This window comes from Lissotriton vulgaris, chromosome 9 (assembly GCF_964263255.1).
Source record: "Lissotriton vulgaris chromosome 9, aLisVul1.2, whole genome shotgun sequence".
NCBI lineage: Eukaryota > Metazoa > Chordata > Amphibia > Caudata > Salamandridae > Lissotriton > Lissotriton vulgaris.
Genome location: NC_141697.1, coordinates 181,106,097 through 181,131,971, shown reverse-complemented (window position 1 = coordinate 181,131,971; position 25,875 = coordinate 181,106,097). Strand labels below are relative to the sequence as shown.

At 46.5% G+C, this 25,875-nt stretch overlaps 1 protein-coding gene across 1 annotated transcript in view; it reads left to right on the top strand.

Annotated features, from left to right (window-relative positions):
• NEMF (nuclear export mediator factor) overlaps window positions 1-25,875 on the top strand; it is a 486,031-nt gene that overhangs the window by 192,780 nt on the left and 267,376 nt on the right. Inside the window, exon 14 of the mRNA XM_086937289.1 lies at window positions 15,350-15,541. Within this exon, the coding sequence (XP_086793415.1) occupies window positions 15,350-15,541 (192 nt within the window). The remainder of the gene's footprint in view (window positions 1-15,349; window positions 15,542-25,875) is intronic.

The following is a 25,875-nucleotide window of genomic DNA, read 5'->3' as shown; positions in this document are numbered from 1 at the left end:
AAGTCAGAAACTACACAGTGGGAAAAGGATGTGTTTTTATGGCCTTCCTAAAAGCCAGAGAGTTAGTATGGCTTCGGATGTGACCGGGCAGTGAATTCCAAAGAAGAGATGCCCTGCTTCGGTAGGAACGTCCTCCTGCCCGCACTCTTCGAAACCTTGGGACCCTCACCAAGTGCTGGCCCAGTGAGCTAAGCTGGCGGGTGGGGACATAGGGGATGACTAGGTTAGCCAGGATCCTTGGGGTGTTGAGTTTCTGGGCTTTAAAGGTGATGATGCAAAGCGCCTTAAATTCAATTCTCCTAGCCACGGGTAGCCTGTATAGCAGATGGATAGTGGCTGACACCGAGCAAGACCTATGCAGGCCAATCAGCAATCTGGCTGCTGCGTTCTGTACCCATTGGAGCAGAGCAATCTCGACCTTATTAGCCCCCAGATACAGAGAGCAGGCATAATCCAGTCTGGACATTATGGCTGTCTGAACAATAGTCTGGCGCGTAGGGGGATCAAAGAACCCCAATAGGGATCTAAGTCCCCATAGGAGCCCAAAGCAGGTCCCGGCAACCTTTTTAGTTTGGACTTGATAGCTGAGCGATGAGTCCAGCCACACCCCCAAGTTTTCTACGGCTAACTTAGGAGGGGGAAGCTACCCAGGCTTTTTGGCCACCATTGTTCACTCCATAGACCATGGTCCTTTACCACCAACAACACTTCTGATTTACTGGCATTCAGCTGGAGGCAGTTGGCAATCATCCATTCAGCGACCACCGCCAAATCGCCCTGATATTTCAGGGCGTCCCTCTTGGTGTTGCTAGAGAGTGCCACCACCAGCTTCGTGTCGTCGGCATAGGGGACCATGGTCAGTCCCCTGTTTCTAGTCACCGACCCAGCGGTTGGACATAGAGATTGAATAAAAGGGGACTGAGGGAGGAACCTTGTGGCACGCCTTGTTTAATGGAGTGGATGCCTGAGACAAATGAGGAGACACTGACCATAAAAGACCTCTCGCTTAAGAAGGAAGTGAACCACTTCAAGGCTGAGCCGACAATCCCCGCCTCCACCAGACGTTGAAGCAAAATGGTGTGGGACTCTGTGTCAAACGCAGCGCTGAGATCCAGAAGGATCTCAGCGCTGCGTTTGACACAGTGTCCCTTGCGACTGGTCTGTCCACTATTGCATCTTCTTCTTTATTAACATGGAGGTGTCTGCGAAGGGCGTTCAACCCAAGAAAACAAAGCAATGGAAAAGGAACTTTAGAAATATCAACACTGAATCTGCTGTTCAAAGGCCTGTCTCTTCATTCAGAAATGAAAGATGTTCATGTCCTCACTGATTTCTATAAAGTCACTATCTCTGGTATCATGGATGATATAGCCCATTTCCACCAAAAAAATGCCTCCTCCATAATCTCCATACCGTGGTTCAATGACACCCTAAACTCGGAATGCCGTAACCTAAGGTCAGAGAAAAGATCTTGGAGATCTATTCCATCGACCGATCACCTAAACTTCCTTAGAGCTGTCAGGAGCTCATACAACAAGAAAATCGACTTCTTCAGATCTCAACTTAATCGAGCCATAAATCACCCCAAAAAGATTTTCGAAATTGCTAATCAACAGTCGATCAAAGCACCCATCCACACTGACCCTGGTGAAGGCACTCCTTGCGAAGAATTGGCCGCCTTCTTTGTCCAAAAAAGTCAAGCATCAATATCGATCTAGAATTAAAAAGGGCTCTTTTTCCAAATACTAGATGCGCTGCTCCATCTAACCACCAGGAGCTGTCGCCCCCCCCCTCCCCCTCCCCCATACTCCCCCCAGCACTAGACCCAAGAACAATGCCTCTTGGCACACCTTTACACCCCTCAGTGAAAATGCCATCTTCAATGACCCTCTACCTCCTCCTTAATTCAAAGAAATGAGGCTGCTATCCTACCCATTTGAGCAAAGATTGTTAACTCTTCACAACTGTAAGGCATGATACCCGGCTGCCTAAAAGCAGCGCAAGTATCCCTCATTCTGAAACAAACAAATACAGACAGTTCTGATCTGAATAACTTCCGTCCTATCTGCAGCGTCCCCACGCTGGCAAAACGTTTAGAAAAGTGTGCAATCTCAACTCTGCGTTCACATTGAGAAATTCCAACTGTTGGATCAACATCAATCAGGCTTTCGGAGAGGCCACAGCACAGAATCTGCACTCACTCACATCTTGGATGACATTTTAAAGTTGCTTGACTAAAATGAATCCTGCTTCCTAATTCTGCTTGACCTATCTTCTGCCTTGGACACTGTTAACCACAGCAAATTATTATCCATGCTAGAACACACGATGGGTCTATCAAAGTGAATCAATCTCTATCTAAGCCGTCTGCAGTCTCGATGGGGGCTCCACAAGGGTCCGCCCTTTCACCCATACTCTTCAATTTATTCTTGGAACCTTTATCTAATGCCCTGAACTCAGAGAACATTCTCCATCATATGTACGCAGATGACTTCCAACTTTATTTGAAAGTCTCCTTCCCGGATGACTTAATTTCACTCAACTCCATCTTGATGAACACCCAAAACTGACTCCCTAAAAACTACCTCATGCTCATCACCTCCAAAACAGAATTCTTTCTCATTGCTCCCCCTAACCACACCCCCAAGATTGACCTCTGGATGCATCATTTGTCAGCCTTCTACTGCTCCCTTCACATTATCAAGTCTGCGAAATCTCTAGGAATTACCCTAGACAGGCACCAGAAAATGCAGAATCATAATAGCAATGCAACCAAGAGTGCGAAACACCAGATAAGGCTACTGAGGAATCTTAAACCATTCCTCCCACAGGAAGACTTCAAATGGGCGGTTCAAGCTCTAGTATTGTCAAGGCTAGACTACGGAAGTTTCACGCTCTGCGGTCTCCCAAGACAAAGCTTGGTTCCACTAACAGCTTCCATTAATGCCGCAGCCATATTGATTACTGGTACAAAAAGAAATGATCACATAACCCCAGCCTTAAAATCCCTAAACTGGCCACCTTACGAAGCTGGAATACAACTAAAGATCGCTTGCTTGACTCACAAAGTACTGCACTTCAAGACCCCCATATATCTGGCTCACAAATTAGAATCATCAGGGGGTGGCCGTCCGTCTCAAAGTTCAAACTCACTGCTCCTGAAACCTCAAGTCTTCCATAAAAAGAGAACGAGTAACAGAGCATTCACGGGCATGACCCCGAAGTTTTGGAACCCCCTTCCACTAGAAGTCCGTAGAATCCCACCCACCGCTTCCTTCAAAAAAGAAGTGAAAAAAATCCTAATGTTGAAGTTCCTGCCCTAAAGTCCTTGGTTCAGCTGCCTCAATACCGCCCTCCTCTCCTATGCTATGACTGTCCATTACACAGTTGTACTCATGTGATTAACAGTGTGAGCAGGACACTGCACATTTTTGTATGTTATTTATGGAAGGTTTTTCTCCCATTATACTGATCTGAATGTACTGTCATGGAATGTGAGAGGACTGGGAGACCCTAGAAAAAGGCGCCAAATTCTATCTTACTTGGACCACCATTCAGTGCATATAGCCTTTATCCAGGAAACTCACTTCAAGGCGCAGGCTGTCCACACCTTTGCCAATAGATGGGCGATTCACACGGTATTCTCGTCCTTCTCAACGTATGCTAGGGGCACAGCGATACTGATACGGAAAGGTACGCCCCTTATCATGGCTGGTACCACAGTGGACACTCAGGGACGGTATTGTATAATGTGGGGCAGGCTGGGAACCATTGCGATCACTTTGGTATGCTGCTACGGTCCCAACACCTAATAACAGCCTTGTATGCATCCCATGTGACTTGCAGAGATGCTCTCTCTTTATTATTCTCGAAGTACTCCACCGAATCTATTTTAAGTTTCTCAATGTTTTGGGAATCATTAAAAATCGTGCAGTCCACAATCCATCTCACTACTGATTGTTCCTTACCCAACTGCGCCATGAAACCGTCCCGGTATAAGCTCGCTTTACAAATATGTTAAAATTCAAATTCAAATTCAACTGAGTTTTTAGTAGAACGGCAGAGTGGTCTGACAACAGGGCTGGCAAGTGCTCGACCTTGTGTATTTTATCCACTAATATTTTATCTGTCAAGAAGAAATCAATTCTGGATTGTAGGCCCAGTCTTTTATTTTTGAAGGTAAAGGGGTGTTTTTTGTCCCCTTTCTCCTTCCAGATATCCACGAAACCCAGATCTCTTTTGTAGATTGCCAACCACTCCCTCATTTTAGGGAGATTCACTTGTTTCATGGGAGGCAAGCAGTCTACCTTAGGGTCTGGAATCAGATTAAGCCCCCCCCCTAGAACCACTGGGGATGCCAGCTATGCTTACCCTTACGATTTATAAAAACTTGTTAAGCATCAGGGTCCTTCTAGGCTTTATATTCACACAGTATGCATTTTCTACAGTAGTCACAAATACCTCTTTATACATTATCTCTTTTGATATGTGTTTCCAAGCTCTAGGGTACAGTGTCAAGCATTACCCCCATCTTAAATATGTCCACCAGAGATATTCCATAGATGCAGACCTTTCCACTTGACCAGCTGGGGCTGTATCACATAAAATGGTGCATAGTCTAGAGCTGAACTTGGTGCACCCTCGTTGATTGTAACTTGTGCCCACCACGGCTGTGTTTAGGACTTCCTATTTTTAGTTTTTTTGTAGTGATTTTGTCAAATCCAGTGGGTCATTTCCAGTGGTTTCCCAACTTTTCCAATTCAGCGGTTATTGGTGATTTAGAGCCAAGAATATTGTAGGGGCAGTGCCTTTTCACTTATTACAGTATTGTTTGCTATTATACCAGTGCATGTACAGTATGCATATTGAAATCGCAGGAATAATACTGTATATCAACAGTGTTGGAAACTGTTATCAGTGATACAGAATGTATCCATAATTATACGCCTAGGGTAGAACCGACCAAGCTGTCATAATGAGATTGCAACCTGCAATAAGCAGTTCATGCAAAATGTTCTTCACCAAAATCATTATCCCATTTGGCTGCCATAGATTGGAACATATTGGTTTCATCAAACCACCATCTGCCCCTGTTTCATTACCTCACCAAGCCAAAATAATGAGTAGAACTTGTGATCCTCCAGTCACACAGATCTCTGCAACCTCAGTTCTTCACGGATTTATGGGCGACAATTATAGGGACAAACCCGCAACATCTCATCTGGGGGGGAGATTTCAACACTACCCTAGACCCTGCTCTGGATAGGTCACACCCGTCCCCTCACCATTACACTAGGGCAAGAATGACACTTCGTGCGGCACTTGCGGATCATAATTTAATAGATACCTGGAGACACTTGCACGCTGACACAAAGGAGAGTACACATTTCACGGCACAAGCGCGTTCATGGGCGAGACTTGACAATATATTTCTGACGCCACAGCTTTATACTTCACTTGTTAAATCACAGCATCTCCCTAGGTCATACTCAGATCACTCGCCTGTAAAGATCACTCTGCGTTCGGCGGATTTGGGCCCCCCGGCCACTGCCTGGCGGCTGCAACCTACGATGTTACTTGACACCGCATTTCAGGAAGAGCTCCGCGAGGAATGTTTAGAATTCTTCAAGCGGATTAAAGATTCTGTTAATGACGTAGAAACTATTTGGGACGCATTTAAGGTAACTTTAAGGGGTTCTGTATCGCTAAGGGGTCCGGGGTTTTGAAAAGAATCGTGGCACGATTGACGACACTGGAGATTGAACTTAAGCACCTTGAGGCATCATTGGCTACCTGTCCTGATGCCGCCACCCTCTCGAGTATACGTGAGAAAATTTCTGAGTACACTGACGAAGCCGCTAGGGAATCGAAATTTAGGGGCAAATATTGGATCGCTCGCCGCTATGGCGAAGGCGAGAGACCGGGGAAGGCATTGGCTGCAACGATAAGGCTGACACGAGCGCCTAATATTATACTGGAACTTGAAAACCCAGAGGGAGAAGTGTTTAAAGATACCGCACAAATACTCAACTCTTTTGTGACGCATTATAGCACGCTACACACGTCCACTAGGACAGGGGACCTCAACTTACAAGACTATCTAGCTGATATTTCCCTTGGTTGGCTTAGTGATGCACAAAGGGCCTTCTTGAGTGCCCCTTTTGAGCTAGATGAGGTACGAGAGGCGATCATGCATATGAGGTCAGGTAAGGCTACCGGATTAGATGGGATCCCAATATAATTTTATAAAAGGTACATAGATTTTATGGCTCCGGTACTACGAGAGGTCTATGAAGATGCCCTTGAAGTGGGCCACTTGCCGGCCTCTATGCGTGTAGCACTTATTACGTCACTTTTGAAACCTGGGAAGCCGCGAATAAATGTGACTCTTACCGACCCTTATCCTTGCTAAATTGCGATGTGAAAATACTTGCCAAACTGATTGCTACGCGTATCAGCCTCCTACTCCCTACCTTAATATTACCCGACCAATCGGGTTTTGTGCCTGGCAGAGCGACGTCGCATAATCTACGTACTTTCTTCTCTGTTCTAAACTCGGTACACGAAGACCAACCGATGGCTGCCGTTTTCCTCGATGCCACTAAGGCCTTTGATTCTCTAGAATGGGACTATGTGTTCCGCATCCTCGAAAGAATGGGTTTTCCGATAATATTTATTTCATGGATTAAGCTCCTATACGAGAACCCGGTGGCCAAAGTGCTCATTAATGGCAGACTTTCCTCTGAATTCCCCGTCACCAGAGGCACTAGGCAGGGGTGTCCCCTGTCGCCGCTCCTGTTTGCTATAGCTACGGAGCCCCTTGCAGCGAAACTGCGACAACATCACAATGACAGAGCGTTGCGATGCTTTAAGAGACAAATTCTAATATCCATGTATGCGGACGATATCACGCTATACGTGCGCGATCCCAGCGAAAACCTAAATCCTATTCTCAGAGAATTTATACAATTTGGTAGACTCTCCGGAGTTCAAATAAATTGGAGTAAGTCGTGCATATTCCCACTTACGGCATCCACGACGTAATTCGGGCTGGATTACCCCATCGCTTGGTGCGAGGGAGATTTCAAATACTTGGGTATCCACATAGAGAAGGACCATGATGAATTACTCAGAGCTAACTATGGCACTACGATGACTCGCATTGTTGATAATATTACGAGATGGATTACCCTGCCCTTATCCATAGCTGGAAGGGCGTCTTTGATTAAGATGGTGATCCTCCCCCAATTGTTATACTTGTTTTTGAATATTCCTTTCTACCCAGGTAGATACTTCTTTCAGCAGCTTCGAACAGAGCTCATCAGATTGGTATGGGGCGGGAAAACACCTTGACTGAAATGGGACACCCTGACTAGACCCTATAACCAGGGCGGGTTTGGCATGCCAGACTTTGAATTGTACTACCTGGCTGCTCAGGCTCACTATGCCTTCTTTTGGGTGCATCAGCCTCGATACATGCCCCAGCTGGCGGCTGAGCACTGGCTTGCCAATCCGATCCCATAGAGGGCGCGTTCTACGCCGTGTTACCAGGCAGGGACAAGACACCCACGACGGTGATGAGCACAGTAACCGCATGGACCCGCCTTGCGGCTAGATTGGAGACTGCAATGATCTATGTCCCACTACTACCGCTTGCTTACCACCCAAGTATGCCCCTACTGCAGGAGGTGGGATTTCGCAGGCTTCTCCACAAGATCCGTGTTACAACATGGGGCGACTTATATCACAATGGAACATTCCGTATCATGGAGCATTTATATGAGGCCATACAGACGTCACCACTAGATGTCTTTTTGTACATTAGGCTACGTCAGGGACTGAAAGCACTTACACCCAATTTCCCTCATGAACCTCAACCTTTTACTCCTTTGCAGCACATACTTCAAAATGGCACCCCTAGCAAACCCGTATCGACAATATACAGGTCAGTGCACTCACAAATAACCACCCCACCTCTAGCGGCTAAATTAAAATGGGACCAAGAACTGGAGACGCCGCTCACGGACAAGCAATGGGAATTTTGTCTCCAACAAACGGAGCAGATCTCTTCCAGCAGCAGATACAGAATTATACATTACAAATTTGTACACCGATTGTATTACACTCCAGCCCGAATGTGTAGATTTCAACTTCGCACTACGGATAACTGTGACGGATGTCAAGCCCAGGGGCTGATTTTTGGCATCTGGCGTGGGCATGCGATGCAGTTCAGCTCTATTGGAGTCAGGTATTTGAAGCACTGTCCAAAATGATTGATACAGAGATAGACCCCTCCCCTATTCTGGCTCTATTAGGATATGTGGAGCCCATACAGGCGACACACCGCAAATTTATTGCACTAGCCCTCTTGGTAGCTAAAAGGAGAGTTGCTTGCAGATGGGGCAGGGGTAGGGCCCCAAAGTTTGAGGACTGGCTGCGTGACCTTACTTATTGCCAAGAACAGTTAAATACTTATTCGGAATTATTGCCAATCACTTCACAGCCAAAAGATATTTGGGCCCCACTACGCTGTTACTTATTGAATGAAAATGATGATGCATGGGAGGAGACGGCTCCTAGGAGGGCCCATATCTATCTTCTATAAGATATTCCTTCAACAAACATATGAATACAGGGTACAGAGAATATGTATTCGACATACTGGACTGAGTGCTTGTGATCTTATTAAAATGGAAGCCAGGCTAGTGAACATCGAGAAATTTACAGCCCTATTATCCGCTAATCCTAAAACTGACAGCAAAATAGAGGACAAGGGTGGTAGACCAGGGACAGGGATTAAGACTAATACTTAGAGCGGTGCCCCGGCCAACAGTAAGACGGGGAAAAGCATAGGTCCTTTAGCACCCCAGGATAAATCAATTGCCCCCTCAAATAAGATCATGCAGTCTAGTACTAACATAGCAACTCCCAACCACCCACATGTCCACCCTCTCAAAACCACCTCTAATCAGCCTAAGGCTAACATTCCTGCCTCTAGCTTACCCCAAAAAGCACCTACACCGATAGATGAGGCTCTAACCAAGAGTAGTGCACTTGCCGCCAGAGGCCAGCCAGTACACAGTAATCTTAGCGGGGGTGCCAGAAAAACAACGCTGATAGAATCCACCGCCTCTCTTAAGAACAAGGCGTTGGACTGGCTATCCAAATATAGACCTTTACCGCAGGGTATAACTAGTGATGTCCTTATGGTAAGAAGGGCCACATGGGTGGGCAATACTAGAAAAACAATCAAAGGAGATTGTGTCCTGGTCAGCTTCAGAGACCCCATGACCGTTTCTCATATTTGTGGCTGGCAATATGAGGATCAGGGAACCAACATTCAGCCCCTACCTCTATCCTTTTTCTACCCCCGGCTGCAATATACCTTGGAGGAAGAGGGATGGGGGAGTCCCCCTGAGGTAGGTGGGAGAGGAGAAATCTACTATCCAAGTCGCCCCCACAGGTGTATTATCCTCCAAACACCGAAGAAGAGGGATGGGAAATCTGTCATAGAGGGGGAGGCGGTTGGAGGAGAAGAGAGAGAGTTGATTCTCGCCACCCCAGATTACAGCATCATGCACATCCCCTCCTGTCTAACAGGTACAGCTATTTGGATATGATAGATTGACAGTCCAGGCAGAATGTCACCGGGGATAGCTTGTATCTCAGGGAGGGTGCGGAGGCAGATTCGATTCTCACTGGACACACATCTGCCCCAAAGTTAGATTTGGGTCAGTCTGTTGAGAAAAGTCGAACTAATGTAGACTCCCCCCCTATAAACTTAGAGATTATGGTACCTAGGGATACTCGGTCCCCTAGCGGTGATCGGTATCCCATGGTTACATCTGTGGCCAATTCAAGTAACAACGTTATGTCCCCTAATCTGGTCCCGACTTCAAAACCACCATTATTGAAGCTAATCTCATGGAATGTGGCTGGCCTAGGTAACAAGCTAGATCTACAGGAATGGACCGCTTTTATGGATACCGGGGACATATGTATGTTCCAGGAGACCTGGGCGAGGGAAGAATACTCCCGACGGGGTTACCTGGCATTTTCCATTCCAGCAAAGTGGGCGGGAAGGGGCCGTCCCTCTGGTGGACTCACAACGTGGGTGGCGACCCATTTGGGCTGTCAGGCAGTACGTCTCCCTCTGGCATCTGAGGACATACTAGCGGTTTTGTTGGTATGGCCCAAATCAGCCTGACTTGCCTTGATAAATGTTTATTCAAGGCCGGTCAACATTACACGTGAATCACCCACCATTGAGGAATTATCGGCCTACCTCAGTGAAATTCCAAGGGGCACCCCATTTTTGGTTGGCGGGGACTTGAATTCACATTTTGAGCCCCTAGTAGGCCTCTTGGATGGTTTTTCCATGGAAGAGGATGGTAGGTGGGCGGCCCCCCCTGTAGTGGCACCTCCTCCCAGAGCTTGGACACCTCTAGCCTTACAGATCACTGCCCTGACCCTTAACCACGGAGTTAGAGCCTGCAACGGGCGTATCAAATCTGATATACCGAGCAGGCACACCTACAACAGAGTGGGAAGGGAGACCCGCCTGGACTACGTCCTTGTTCAACTTTCCGAATGGTCACATATCATTGACTTTAGGGTGGCAGAAAGAGCCGACAGCGACCACAATGCTCTTGAACTAGATTTTGTCCACCCTGGTATGGGAGTCAGTCATCAAAGTATGGCGGTGACCAAGCCTGAGCTTCTCCTTGAAAATAATAGGAGAATTAGGTGGGAAAAACTTGTTGCTAGCCGAGAGAAGCTGCCAAAGCTCTATGCTGGAATAATCCCAATCTTGGAAAAAGTGGGCGTCTTAACTGACGAAATATGTAATGAGGACACCCGCAAAGTAATATATCTGGCTCATGAGGATCTTATTAGTACCATGGCGGATGACCTCTTTACCAAAGCCCAATGCAAAAGGGGGGGACCACATTGTAAGTCCTCATGGTACAATGCTGCATGCCGCAAGGCAAAGGGAGAACTCCTCTTATGTATTAAGGAGGGCAAAGGTAGAGGGGAGATACCGGCTAGTAGACGGGCGTATAAGAAACTGGTCGCCCAGGCCAAGATTGAATGGGAGGAGGGCCAGTGGGAGGAACTCTCTAGTTCCCTAGCTACTAGGGATTATCGCAAGTTTTGGCGAATTGTCAATGGGGGCTCTGGGAATTTACCTTCAGCAATTGAACCAAACATTGCAGCGGGGGTGTGGCAGGCGCACTTCCAGTCGCTCTACACCTCGGATGCTGGGGATACTTGTAACCCACTCCCAAGTACGCCCACCCACTGTAGGGGCGACTTGTTCACACTAAAGGAGGTGCGGGCAGCAATTGTGGGACTGGTATCTGGCAATGCCCCCGGATTGGATGGTCTCCCAGGTGACCTGTTCAAACAGGAGCCTGACATTTGGGCCCCCTATCTCGTCACAATATTCAATGCTGTCCTGTTGGGCATGGAGATTCCTAGTACTTGGCTGGGGGCAGAGGTGGTTCCTATATTTAAGAAGGGCTCGCCTCTGCTCCCAGCCAACTACAGGCCCATTAGCTTAATAGGCGTGTCCCAGAAGCTTTTTGGTAGGATTGTGCTGGATCGCCTTCAGGCCTGGTTGGAAGAAACTTACACTCTTAGTCCTTACCAGGCAGGATTTAGAAAGGGGGTGTCCACAGTAGATCAGATTTTCCGCCTAAACCTCATCTATTGGAGGACGGCGCTATTCGAGGGGGGCAGCTTGTACACGGTTTTCGTAGACTTGCGAGCCGCCTTCGATTTGGTGCCCAGAATGAAACTGTGGAGTGTGCTTGCTGAGATGGGGGTTCCATCTGATATTCTTGTAATCCTACAGAGACTTCATCGGAACAACTTTGCACGCGTCAGGTGTGGAAGAAATGGCGAATTGACTGACAGATTCCCCGTTGACAGAGGGGTGAGACAGGGCTGTGTGCTTGCACCAACCCTGTTCTGCCTCTTTGTCAACGGGGTAATCGCTCACCTGAATGGGATGGAACTCACCGATGCCCCCAAATTGGATGGCAGCAGGGTGCCCGCAATCATGTTTGCAGACGACACCCTGCTGCTGTCCAAAACCCCAATGGGGATTCAGCGAATCCTTGACTCTTTCTTGGTTTTCTGTACGGAGAGGGGCCTAGAGATCAATGCGCAAAAAACTAAATTTATGATCCTAAATCCCACTCCGAGGACGCGTCCAAATCCATTGCTTTGCTCATCACGACTAGAGAGGGTTTCCACATTTGAATATCTAGGTGTAACCTTAAATGAGAACATGACATGGGGGGCACATCAGACTAAGGCCAACTTGAAATTGGTGCAGATCGCGGGAGGCATATCAAGGATGATGACTAAATCAACACATCGCCCACTGGGCCCAGTCATCCAGATCTACAAAGCCCAGGCCCGGGGGTCTGTAACCTACGGGGCTGAACTCTGGGGCCACACTTCTGCCCTAAACTTGATGACAACCGAAAACAAATTCATCAGACAATTGGTTGCACTTCCATCAAGCACGCCGCTGCTCCCCTTGAGGCTAGACCTAGGACTTAGACCAATTATATAGGAACTGGGTCTTAAACCTCTAACATTTTGGCGAAAGATATGGAGTAGCGAGGAACTTATCCAGTACAGGTCTGAGCTTAAGGAGCTTCTAACCCAACCAAAATCTATGCAGATTCCCTTGCTAAAATACCTAAAATCATCGTGTGAGAGTCTAGGGTTCTCAGAACTATGGAATGATCCGGCCAACGCATCTGCCAGGATACCGCGCAAAGTTCTGTTGAAGGCTTATTATGACCTAAAACTTACTATTGCTCTAGACAGCAAGCGTGAGGGTTCACTGACGTCTCTATTTATCCAAAGCAAAGACTCCTACTGCCTGGAGAAGGTTCTGGATGGGATGACCCCCGTGTTGACCAGGAAGCTATTTCTCCAGTGGAGATATGGCACATTGCCCCTTAGGTCTTTCACCAGCTCCTGGGCAACGCCACCAACTACAAAGCAATGCCCGGCATGCGCCCTTGCTGTGGAAAGGGACTTACATGTGGTTCTATTTTGCGAGGCCTACCAAGTCATCAGAAAATACTGGCTCGTTCCCCTTATCAGAAACTTTGGTTGCAGACAGTTCTCCCCCATGTACAGAATTTTAAAAACTGATGTTTCACCGCCAACTGTCTTTGCACTGGCAAAATATCTCACAGCCATGTGGTTTATCCGCACCCGCATCTTGAAAGTGGAGTTGGGCCCATAACAATTTTATTACAGCTTATTTTATTTCATTCATCTTCTTTTTTTTTTTTTAATTATTGCTGACGGACTATTTCATATTGTCAGGTTTTTTTTTTAACCAATGTTTTAAATGAGTGTGTCTATTTGTATATATTTGATGGTCTAATTGATCGAAATAAAGATTGAAACTTGAACTTGTGATCTTTCACTTCAGAAGATGAGGGAGTGTCAATATGCGGGCTTGCATTGAATTAACTGCTTTGATGTTATCTATGACTGGGCATGGGTCAACAGGGTGCTTCCTACATGTTTGCTAAATTGTAGAGGATTCCCCTTTGTAGAAATGTATGGGTGCTACACACCGCTTGAGACGCTTTGTGACCTACTATTGTATACGATGTGAGACCAACTAAAGATAATGCACAGCTATTGTAACGAACGAGTATATAACCGACTCGAGGCTCTATGCATGCATTACAGATTATGGACTAAAGATGTGTACATGTGAATGCACGCCCTGATGCTGTATTGTTGCCAAAAAATTCAAAAAAAAAGTTTAAAAAAAAAAAGGTTTTTCTCCCATTACCTGATCATTGTCTTTCACAAATGTGTAATCCGGTGATTAATAGTGTTGGCAGGCTATGAACTTACTGGCACTGGGTACATTGCATATTGCTCTCTATCATTGGATCTGTCCGTTCATCTTTTTAAATGCTCTGAATCATGCTTGAACCTATTTGTAACGATTGCTCTTGTCCCACTGTTGTATCCTACCTACCCCAACTGTGAAGCGCTCTGATACCTTCTTGGGTCTTGTTTGCGCTAAACAAAACGTTATAAATAAATAAAATACAAATAAAAAGTGCTCTTTCTTCAGCCTCTCTTCTCAGGCTTATGCTATATGTTATACCTTAAAACCGGCCCAATATCTTATTGTCTCTGATATAGTTAGAATGAGCTTTAGGTCCACCGCTTTCAAACTTTTCCTTTTTTTTACTAGCCTCTTTTGGCCATTGGCTTAGTGAGTATTCTTACACTCAATGAGTTTTTTGCATTTACATGCAAGAGAGTATATTTTAACCACAACAGTTGACCCCTCAATGCTTATTTTTGTTTCCCCCTCTTGTGTCCGCTGCAGCTAGCTCCCTCCAAGCCCTCCCCTCTATGTTGCACTTCATTCCTCTTCCCCTTCCCCGTGTCTTATGCCTCACAACATGACCAGTATTTCCTACTCTGCACCCTTTCCTTCCCTGTCATCACTTCTGTATCCTTGCTTTCAGCCATTGCTTCTGCCTCCCTGCCATGAATTCTTTCTCTATGCACTTGTCCAGCTCTACTTCCTCCCTGGCTTGCTCACCCCAGCCATTGCATTCACGTCCTTTCAATTGTTTCTGCTTCCCTGTTCTCCGTTCTTCTTTCCTATGGCCTTGCTTCCACCTGCCGTCGACCTATTCAACCTTTTCTTTACTGACATCGCTTTGGCCTCCCCTTTCCTCTCTTATACACCATCATCCCTTTTTAACTCCTCTCTCAGCCTCATCTCTTCCCCATCCTTTGGCATCCTCACTCCCTATCTTTCTATCCTCCCCACCATCGCTTTCACCTCCACACTTCCAATAGTGATTCCTCCTCCCAAGTGTCCTCTCCCCCGCCATTGTTTCACCTCCATGACCCTTGCCCCCACCATCACTTTTCTTGCACCATGCCTCCTGCGCTTATTTGGCTGACGTTTAGCTTCAATGTGCTAACTATGTGCTTCCATGAGTTGGCAGATTAAACCCAGACCTGAAGCTTTACCAATGCGTGTGTGGCATTGCATTCTAGGAACTTAATGTGCCCCAGTACCCATTCATTAAATTTAAATGTGCATGCTTCACCTTCACGCAATGTAGGCACAGTAAATTCGTATTTGATTAATTTATTCATACTTTTTACCTTACGTAAAAGTATCCACGCTTTCAAGCACATTGCTTGAGTTTTCCTTTGGAGCAGTTGTTATCCAGATGTTCTTTTCAAATTCCTACACTTTTGTCAAATGCAAGCGTTACAAAGACATACATATATCTGAAGTTGTAGTTTTAATATTTTTTCTTTATAGAAACCCTTACACTTTATCAGAGGAAGAGGAGGAGGATGTGGAGATCAAGCTTGATAAAGAGGAAGAAGCAGATGATGCCAAAGGGAAGAAGAAGAAAAATAAAAACAAACAACTTCAGAAAAAACCTCAAAAAAACAAACCATTAATTATTGATATTGATCTCAGTTTATCTGCATATGCCAATGCCAAAAGGTAAGCCTGTTTAATAATGTCAGTGTTGGAATGTTATTATGTATGTATTGATATAGCACACTTTTAGCTGGATATCTGTGGAACAATGAGCATGCTATAGGAACTCTGGATGCAATTCATGATCTTCCTCTTTACAATAGAAAGTTCCTTTTAAGTGGAGATGTAGTGCTTCATGAAAAGATTAAATGTCATTTGTGTTTAAAAGTGCTGGAATACACAAGTTATTCTGTTATTTAATGTACTTGTGTTTCAGATCATTACTGTGTAGATTGAGGTATGTTTCGGATAGATACTTCTACCCACAGATCACTCACTTTGTGCACACCCCCAGGCACCAGAATGGATCTGGAGAGTTTTCTCAGTCTAGCGCCCATCATGTTGCTAGATGGCATTGTGCAATTCCATGTCAACTCTGTCTCACCTCACATGTGATCCTGAAGCCACATATAATTGCCCCCCTGCACACTGATGTCAGTTAATATATTTCTGAACTTTAGACATGGATGCTGAGCGCACTCTCAAAATTGTGTTTCTTCTTTTGATGAATTTTCTTCAACAGTGTGCAAGGTAGCATGTCTCCTCCGAAGACTACAGAGTTTAACCCTTGTAGGGTCAGTCACCAGCAGATATCTGCGATAGACCCCTAAGAGGTATGTCTCTGCTGCCTTGAGTCCTTGCACAACTCCAAGTGTTGCAGCGACTACACTCAGGAAATCCCAAGGCAATCTGGAACCGCAAAGTCAAGAGCTACGTTGCCGAACACCTTTAAAATGCATGTAATGGTCAATCCCTATCAAAATTGGCTCAGCCGAGCCCCCATTCATTATGCTATTCCCACAAAAGACTCTCCTCACAATCTTAAATCGTCAAATAATTCAAAATCTAAAAAGAAACACAATAATTTTAATTTCCTCATCTGGCTCCTCTCGACCAGTTAAGTCGTACCTACGTCAAAGTGCCTTTCATCCAGGTCTGCTACTAAGGAACCGATCCCATAGCTTATCCGGATGCACCTCAAGTTCCCAGGCCCACCTTTGATGCCACAAGAAGTAGAGGCTTTCAAGGATGTCATGTTGCTCATCTTCATCACCATTCTGGCTCCCTCTGGCACGCTTTCAGGCTACAAGGATTCAAGAAGGTCTCCAGTCAAAATACCGTCCGCAGATCCATCCTCAACACTCTGCACCTCTTGACTCTACTATGAGGTCCATCCCAACTCTGTGGCCAATGTTCAATATGTGCCACTATCCGCACCGGTCCCTTCAGCACTACACTGGAGGAGGAGCCTATAGTTCTATCTGACTCTGAGGCAATTTCAACACGATCTCCCCTGAATTCGCACCCTCTACAACCCCAGGTGCAGACAGAACACTGCTACAACCCAGAACACATCCAAAAATACTTCTATTCCTTATTGCTCAGACACTGAACATGGCACGGTCAGGGTGATATTGGAGATGTGGGGGATGAAACATCCCATATCTATGACAAGGACAACTTTTATATGGACCTTTAGGATGCAAATGTGTTAGCCACCTCATCGGACACTGGGTTGAAATCCCCCTCCCCCGTTCTTTCTGCATATGGATCAGCCTCTTTTGCAGTGGTTGTCCAATTGACTGTTGAAGTGTTAGGCCTGCAGCTCATGTCCGCTGAAATGAAGACAAATGTCCTGAAACCTAGGCAGGTCACCATGAAACAGCTTCTTCCTTTCAATGGAGCCCTGATGGATACTCTAAAAGGCGCTTGATACAAACCTTTCTTTTTTCAGTTTGTAAGTAGGCAAGTGACCAGAAGTCAAAGACCTGCCCTGGTGACCCAACTTTTCTTACACAACTCCCTACACCTGAATGTTTGGTGGTCTAGGCATTCACAGGGAGGATAACCCCTAATTTATTCTCTACTCCCCACATCCCGTTAGGGAATAAAAACACATGGCGGTATTTGGAAGAGGACGTTTTCCTCAAACAGTCTTGCCCTTCATTCTGTAAATTCTTGCTTCCTCCTGGGAAGATGCTTGCATGCTTTATGGAATATGAATGAATGAATGAATGAATGAAGAGATTCTTATTGTGCCCAAACTTTGCCCAATGGGCGTCAAGGCGCCTACATCAAAAATAACAGCTCGTCACCACATGTAGCATTCTATCATAGGTAGGCCCTCATGAAGAACCAAGTTTTAAGTTCCTTTTTAAACAGGTCAATTGAGGGTAGCATTTTTATCTCAATTGGGATGGAGTTCCAAAGCTGCGGGGCAACAACTGAAAAGGCCCTGGCTCCCTATCTAGTCAGCCTAAAGCGGGGCACGACAAGTTGGAAAAGTCCAGTGGACCGAAGACCTCTTGTTGGAACGTAGCGAGTGAGTAAGGAACTAATCGCACTCGAAGATCCCTCCGCCAGTGCTCTATACGCCAAGCAGAGAATTTTAAAAGAAATTCTGTGCTGCACAGGAAGCCAATGAAGGTCTTTCCTGGCCTTGGTGGCAGATGATGTCTTAGGAAGAGCCAAAACAAAGCGTGCAGCAGCATTCTGCACAATTTGCAGCCGATGTATGAGGCTCTTGTTAGACTCCATATACAAAGAGTTGCAATAGTCTAACCTGGAGCCAACAAGAGCGACTGCAACCTGTTTGCGCGCCTGGGGGGAGAGATAACCACGGATTCTGTTAAGTATCCTAATCACGCCCCAGCACGTGGCCACGGTCCTGTTAACTTGAAGGGACAGAGAGAGTGAGGTGTCGAATATCACACCAAGATTTCTGGCTGATTGGGATGGAGTGGGGCAGGTGCCAAGAGAAGAAGGCCACCACTCGCTCGACCAAACATCCTGGTCCTTCCCAAAGACCAATACCTCTGTCTTTTCGCCGTTAAGCTTAAGGGAATTGATAGTCATCCAGTCTGCCACATACTGCATGCATACCCTAAAGCTGGAGGCGGATGTCATGACAGAGGAGTGAGCCAGAGACACCATGATCTGGGTGTCGTCGGCGTAGGACACCACCTCCATCCCCTGCGATCTTACTAGTCTAGCAAGGGGGGGCCACATAGATGTTAAACAGGGTCGGGCTCAATGCCGACCCCTGTGGCACCCCACATTGCAAAGACTTGGCAGGGGAGAGGTAGTTCCCAAGCATTACTCTCTGCTCCCTTTCAAGAAGAAAGGAGTTCAAAAGACTCAGGGCCGGTCCAGTAACCCCTGCCTCCCTAAGCCGAGATGTTAAAATGGCGGGAGACAGGGTATCGAACGCGGCCGTGAGATCCAGCAGGACCAGAACTGTAGTTTGGCCAGTCAGGATATCATCAGTGAGATGTTGCTGACAGTCCCTGATGAATGCCACACCAACCTTGCTCAGATGATTCAGGGAGGTTGGGACACAGAGAAGTACTGCATCTGCTCTGGCCTGGATATAACAGACTGCTCAGGCAGGACAGTTGGTACCAGTGTGATGCCATGCATGGATGAGATCCGCCGGCTTCTCTGGTGACATTCAAGCGTCAGTGATGGACATGCCATTTGATGCTACCCATCCCTTTGGGTAAATAAGGACAAATGCGTTTGTCCTGTTCTAGATCTTCGCCCTCTCAGTTTCTTTCTGAAAACAAACAAGTTCAGGATGCTCACACTGACACAAGTTCTATTTTCCCTTGAGACTGGATGGTAGTGCTGGACCTGCAGGACACCTATTTTTACATTCCCGTCCATCAGCCCCACAGGGGTCACCTGCAGTTCAGGGTATGCTGGAGTATTTTCAGTTTTCATGCAGCCCTTCAGCCTTACCATTTACCAGTGTTCATCAAAGTGATGGCAGTGGTTGCAGTAGCAAATGTTCACAGGTTGGGGTAACCAGTCTTTTCCAACTCACCAAGTGACTGTTGAAGGCAGGCTCACTACAGTCATTGGTAGACCACTTCCAGGCGACAGCTAACAACTTAATATATTTGAAGTTGTTGGTCAATTTGCTGCAGTCACACCTAACTCCTTTCCGGAGGCTCCTGGTTATCAGAGCCTTTATGGATATCGTGCAGTTTTGAGCCTCCCATCTGGTTCAACAAGTCCATGGCATTCGTGCTATGAAACCAAAGTGTCAGCCTAAGCCCTGGGTCTCAGTGAGAGTGCCTCTAAGACTTCTTGGTCCAGCTGCATCCTGCTCTGGAGCTGCGCTAGATGCCACATGCAGGCACTGAAGTGCGATCTGCCGTCTCTTTGGGCTCAGCACCAGGGGAAACTGTAAAGACCATCCAGGATACTGAGGAAACTGTAAAAGAACTGCAGTGATGGTTGCTGATTCACGTTTAGGCTGACAGTAGACTCCTATCTCTAGCCCACCGAGATCTGACCGTGGTTGTGGTTGCATCGCTTTCGGTTGGGGAAGTCATCTGGGAACTCTGATCTCTGGTAGAGACCCAATACCACATCAGTCTGTTGGAGTTGCATGTTATTCACTTGGTGTTGAAGGCATTCCTACCATCCATGGAAGGGAGGCTGATTCAGGTCCTCAGGGGCAACACAACTGCCATGTGGTACTCCAAAATTCAGGACATACATATTTGTAATATTTTTAGAGGAGCATTCTCCAAAACTGCTCCTTTTCTATGTCCTTACTTCACTTTACCTCTTCCTGCCCCTCAACCATATAAATGCCTTACCTACTTTTACATTCAGTTCAGTTGTTTCAGTTGGAAACTTTATTTCGGCCAACTCGGGCCATAAAAGTACAGTAATACAATCATAAAACAACAGAAAGACAAATAAATTATTAGATAACGTGAGACAATACAGTACATTCATATATATACATTTGTTGCGGTATAAAAATATTGAGTAACCATTCCTAAAATCAAATAAAACAACTGTAAAATTCATTAGAGTTTGAAAATAGAATTAATAAGTAGTAAAAGTGTCCCCATTGTGTAAGCCTCCATAGATTTCTTAAAAAAGGGGCACACATAGGGCTCTCCGCGCAATCACTTCAGGAAGCCCCTGCGCTTATGCCACATACCGTTCAGGAAGCGCGAATCAGCAAAAACGATAGGGGGATGGGTGTCGTATTTTAATATCTTGAAGGCCTGTAAACAATGCCTAAACTCTAGGTTTCTGCAAATTGGAGCTAACCATCGTTTGTGTGGTACAAGATATGCAGGGCAGAGAAAAAACACGTGCATTTCAGACTCTATCTTGTGTTTGCACGCTGGGCATTCTTCCTTCTGTTTTTTTGTCCCATTTACTGGTGAACGTCATAAGTGGAAGAGTCCCCAATCTAAATTGAATATAGATTTTCCTAGCCACAGGAGGATAAATCACATCCAAGTACTCTTCTTTTCTGTATCCGGCCTTTACCTGCAGAAACTCCAGTGTCAACCGGCCACCAGTGGACCTTTCCTGAAGGATTATCAAATTATGGTGCCTATAGAGCCGCAAAAGATCCACCCTAGTTATTAATGGGCACACTATTTCTGGTGCTTTCCAGAGGTCCTGCCTTCCTATCTTAGTACTGAGAACCCTTATGTGGTTAAGCCACTGGATTTTCTTGTTGGTTAGCTATGCAGGACCTCCCTGAGTCCGGCTCTGTAACAAGACAGCTCTGGTGTTGCCCATAGCTTACGACAGGATGTAATAGGCCTTAGGGCGATCTCTTTGTCGATGGGTTGCAGCCCCAGATCCATGCGGAGGGGGACTACGGGGGTGCTACAAGGGAGGCCCACCAAATGCCTCATGAAATTATGTTCTACTTTCATGAGGTTAGAGGGTCTACAGTGTCTCCACAATTCAGCCCCATATAGAGTAGCCCCCCTGGCCTGTGCTTTATAGATCTCGATAACAGGGGCAGCTGGCTTGAACGTGGCTTGAAAGTGGCAGTTCTGTGCATTTTCATAATCCCACTGTTTGTGTTAACGTCAGGCTAGCCTTGGCCAGTTGGGTATCCCACTCAACTTCACTCTCTTCTGTACACTAAATAAATTCCTACTTCCCATTATCTCTACCCTCCCCTAAAATCTAAAAAACAATGACCTCCTTTTACCCTCCCCCGCGCTCTAAAACATCCTACTACTCTCTACCCGCCCCTGAACCCTAAACACTTTTTACACCATTTACCTCTACTGAAACCACCCATCCCTGAAACCAAAATTCTCCTTACCCCGACTCATCCATGAACCCTAAAAAACTTTACTGCTTCTTACCCACCTCTTAAACCTAACGGCTATTTGCTCCTCCTTACCACTACTTATTCCTAAAAACCCACCCATTAAACCTAAAACCCTTTTTTCTTTAAAAAAAATATATTTTTTTATATATATCTTACCCACTAGTTAGTTATAGTTAGGTCTGCATTGCTATCGAAAATTGATTTTTTGATTTGCTAATAACTTTGGCACTGTTTTCCAAATTGTCACTAATCCTTCCCGAAAAATGCCTCATCCACCTCCGGGTTCTTCCTGGAAAATTTGAGTGCTCCATCAAATCAAATGGGGGCCAAGAAAGAAAGAGGTCCTAAAACACATTTTCCGAATGCAATTTTACATAGGAAAATTGAACAGCTATACAGTAAAAAAAAGCTAAACGGAATTCCACCAAAGAAGGGCCCTTAACAGCACTCACTCTGATTGGCTGGCACCAACACAAACAGAAATGTTACGCCTGCTGTTACAGGACTCTTGTGTTCTGAAAATGTAGAATAATTAAGATATAAGGGGACAGGTTAGGGATATACCGAAATCCCTAGCCCTTGTGTGTCCCCAGTCAATATTTTTTTTTAAGGGCTCTACAATCCCACTGGAGTCTCTCTAGAGCTCCTGCAGCTCCCACTGCACCGAGAGAGTCTCACTAGTGGAAATACTGGCTCCCAAAAGACTCTCAGGAGAGTCCCGCGCAATCCATAAAATTACCCAAAAAATGGACTGTGTGCGGCAGGGATTTGGCCTCCCCAGGGTGGCAGGAAGAAGCCATAGCTGAAGGCCATACGTGGCAGGAGTTTGTCCACCCACTGGGAGTTGGGCATAGGGGTTGTGCCTGGCAGGGCATTGGTATAGCTTAGTATGGTCATAAAATTATACTTATCATTTTTTTTTAAGTATGTAGGAATACACAGAAAAAACAAAGCTTATAATTAGGTATGGTGATAATATCTTAATTTACATTATAAATTACCCTTCCAAATTCACGGAAAACATCAAAGGTTTAAGTGATGTTATAGTTAGGTTAAAATGTTCGTTAAATAGTATCATTAAAAAAAAAATTTGAACTGAAATTCACTAATTATAGTAAACTACCACTGGCATTCCTGCCATGTACAGTGTTGTCATCAATGATGTCATTTCTGATGTCACCAGTAATGCTATCAGTGATCTCAGAACATTTGGTGAGCGATGAAAGATGTGCGGTCATACGTAGTGCATGGTGAGGGCACGAGGTGTAGTTTCTTCAGTTAACTACAACTGATGAATTTCAGTGGTTTCCTGAGTTTAAAATGTTATATTTTAACATTTTCACCTAAATATAAGGTCACTTTAACCTTTTTTCAGTGAATTTCTAGGGTTTTTCTTTAATGTAAGTTAAGATAGTATTACCATACCTGTCATTTAAAAAAATGCCTGCGTGGGAAAGTGTAGCATTGTAAAGTACTCCGCATAGTACTTACCTGCGTGGGAAAGGTGCAGCATTGTAGCAGCCAGATGGTGAATGTTACACAGCCTCTGGAACTGCCTCAATCAGCTGAGCATCTCCCGGATCGTAAACCTCCTGGCGGGATCTTTAAATGCCACAGCAGACAAACTCAGCTGTTGATGCCTAGTGGATGACGAATAGCAGCTACACTAGTAGGTTGCGCAGGGCACCTTCCAGTAATGGGGAGAACCCTGGCTCGTTCTATTTGGAGGCTCAGAGAATGCACAGGGTCATCACTTCTGTGCTGGAGTTCCCAATAAGCTTCCCTCTCCGAGATGAGTTCCGAAGAAGATCCCGAATGGCCAGGCTCAAGTCATCCAGCAAATACATCACATTAAAAATTACTTTAGCTCCAATACTGTTGATTACTATTGTCTAGGAACATTAGGAACACAATCAAGAGTATATTGTAAAGATACTGCCAAATCAAGACCCTAAAAGTATTTGAATTAGGAGTAATTTTCATATGCTGAAGAGCACGTTTTTAACTGGAGCTGTACTGGCAGAGAAATTTTAATTTTAAAATATGCAAATTACGGGGGGCGTGGCTAGCAGCTGGAGATGGCGGCAGCATAGAAGGCGAGCTCCGTGGTTGAAGCGGCCTCCTTGAATATCCGACTACTGATCCGGCGATAAAAATTTCCCAGCGGGAAGGTACCGAAGCTCAGGACTGGGCGGCACTAACGGTGGCAAGAAGAACGAAAATCCGACGGAGGGAGGTGGAGTTAGACGTGAAGCCTGCTCAGGCCGCAAAGGAGAGCTGGAGCCGGGGAGCTGCCTGGCGCGGAGATCCGACAGGAAGTGCTGCAGGCTGGGCGCGGTAGCACCGGAAACGCCCGCTCGTGGATGAGCTCTGTGTGAAGGAAGATACCGCGAGATAGCGCCTACACCGGAATTACTGTACTCGTGTTCTAGGTGACAAGCATCGCTAAATACTGCCCGGCGAGTAACAGAAACTAACCTGGCCATCCGACGGAGGAGGACCGGCCTACTGAATCCAGGGCCGGAACCGCTATCTTGAACTCCGGGCACCGCAGTGACTGAGGCACAGGATTGCGGGAGGGCCACACCAGTCTGCACAATACCCTGCTCGAGACGCAGGAGTCGGAGGATGAAATAAAAAGGCTACGATACACCCGGTAAGGAGGAATACTGACCCCGGGGCACCTATCGGACGGCGGCGCAGCTGAAGGAAGTAGCGCACCGGCGCACCACTCCAACACAGACGCCTCTGAAGAGACGCTGAATCCCGGACACGGGCTCAGTCTTTCGGGCGCCCGCACCCCATCGTGAGCAGCGGTGCCTCGGACATCCGTACCGGGACATAGGCACACTCAGCCCCGCTCTGTTGCCCTACTAAGGTGGGGTGTACATCGCAGACGACGGTGCCCCCGAATGCGGCGGTTGGGAGACGCCGCATAAACGTTCATAGCGGCAAGCACGTTGGAGCCTCCCTACTACGGCCGAAGTGAGAACGGCCTGAGAGCTGAGGCTACCGCAGGCAGCGCCGGCTACCAATTGTCTACGGGGGGCACGGCAAGGACGACATCCGCGGGGTCGAATCACCCCAGAAACCATTGCCACAGACAACCTGCGCCGGCAGGAGCAACAAAAAGTGAGTGTACTCGACGGATCACCAGGCGACATAGACACTACCACACAGACCGCAAACGGTCTGCACCCTGAGCGCGGCGAGCAGTGCTGGTCACCCCCACCAGTTGCCTGATGGACAGAAGGGGAAATTCCGTCGACTGGTGGACATTGTAATTGCTCGGCCCAAATAATCCGAAATTTACGAGAGAAGCTGCAAGCCCCCACCTGGGATACTTCCTAACAGACTCAGCTCCACTAAAGACACTATTCAAAGCGGATATCCTGCTACGGGACGCTACTGAAGTGAACACCAAAATGACCGGCAAAGGGCCGAAGGGAGGGACCACAAAGTCACGTCTTGACAAATACGCATATGATAAAGCAACTTCCTCCCCGACGGACGCTAAGGTACAGGCGAGCAAAGCCGCGGAAACGGCGGGAGGTAAGAAAGCGACTCTGGAAGATGTGATGCGAGCCCTGACGCAAGTACAGGCAACAGTGGGGTCGATCTCAGTGGAAATAACACTAATAAGAGCGGACTTCCATAAAATGTCGGAAAAAGTGAACACAATGGAGATAGTGACCAAATCTTTGGTGGAGGATGTATCAGAATTACAAATAAGTATGGAACGGATCTCGAAGGAAAACAAGGACCTGCGTGAAAAGCTGGATGATCAAGAAGGGCGCTCAGAATAACATCCGCATAATAGGGGTTCCAGAATCGGAAGACACAAGGGTGATGGACCTGTATGTAGAAGAGCTGATCAAACAAGAACTTAAGCCTAAGGGTCTCTCCGATTTTTTCTCAGTGGAAAGGGCGCATCGAGTCCCGGGGGGACGTCCGAAACCGGGCAGTACCCCAAGGCCGATCATTGCTCGGCTCTTCAATTTCAGAGACAGGGATGCGATCCTACAAGCAGCAAGAAACTCACCCCCCATTAAAATCCAAAACTCTACATTGGCTTTCTTTCCGGATTATACGGCGGAGGTCGCACGTAGGAGAAGGACATTCTTTGAAGTGAAAAAAGAACTTAGGGCAAGAGAGATTCCTTACTCAATGCTCTTCCCAGCCAAACTAA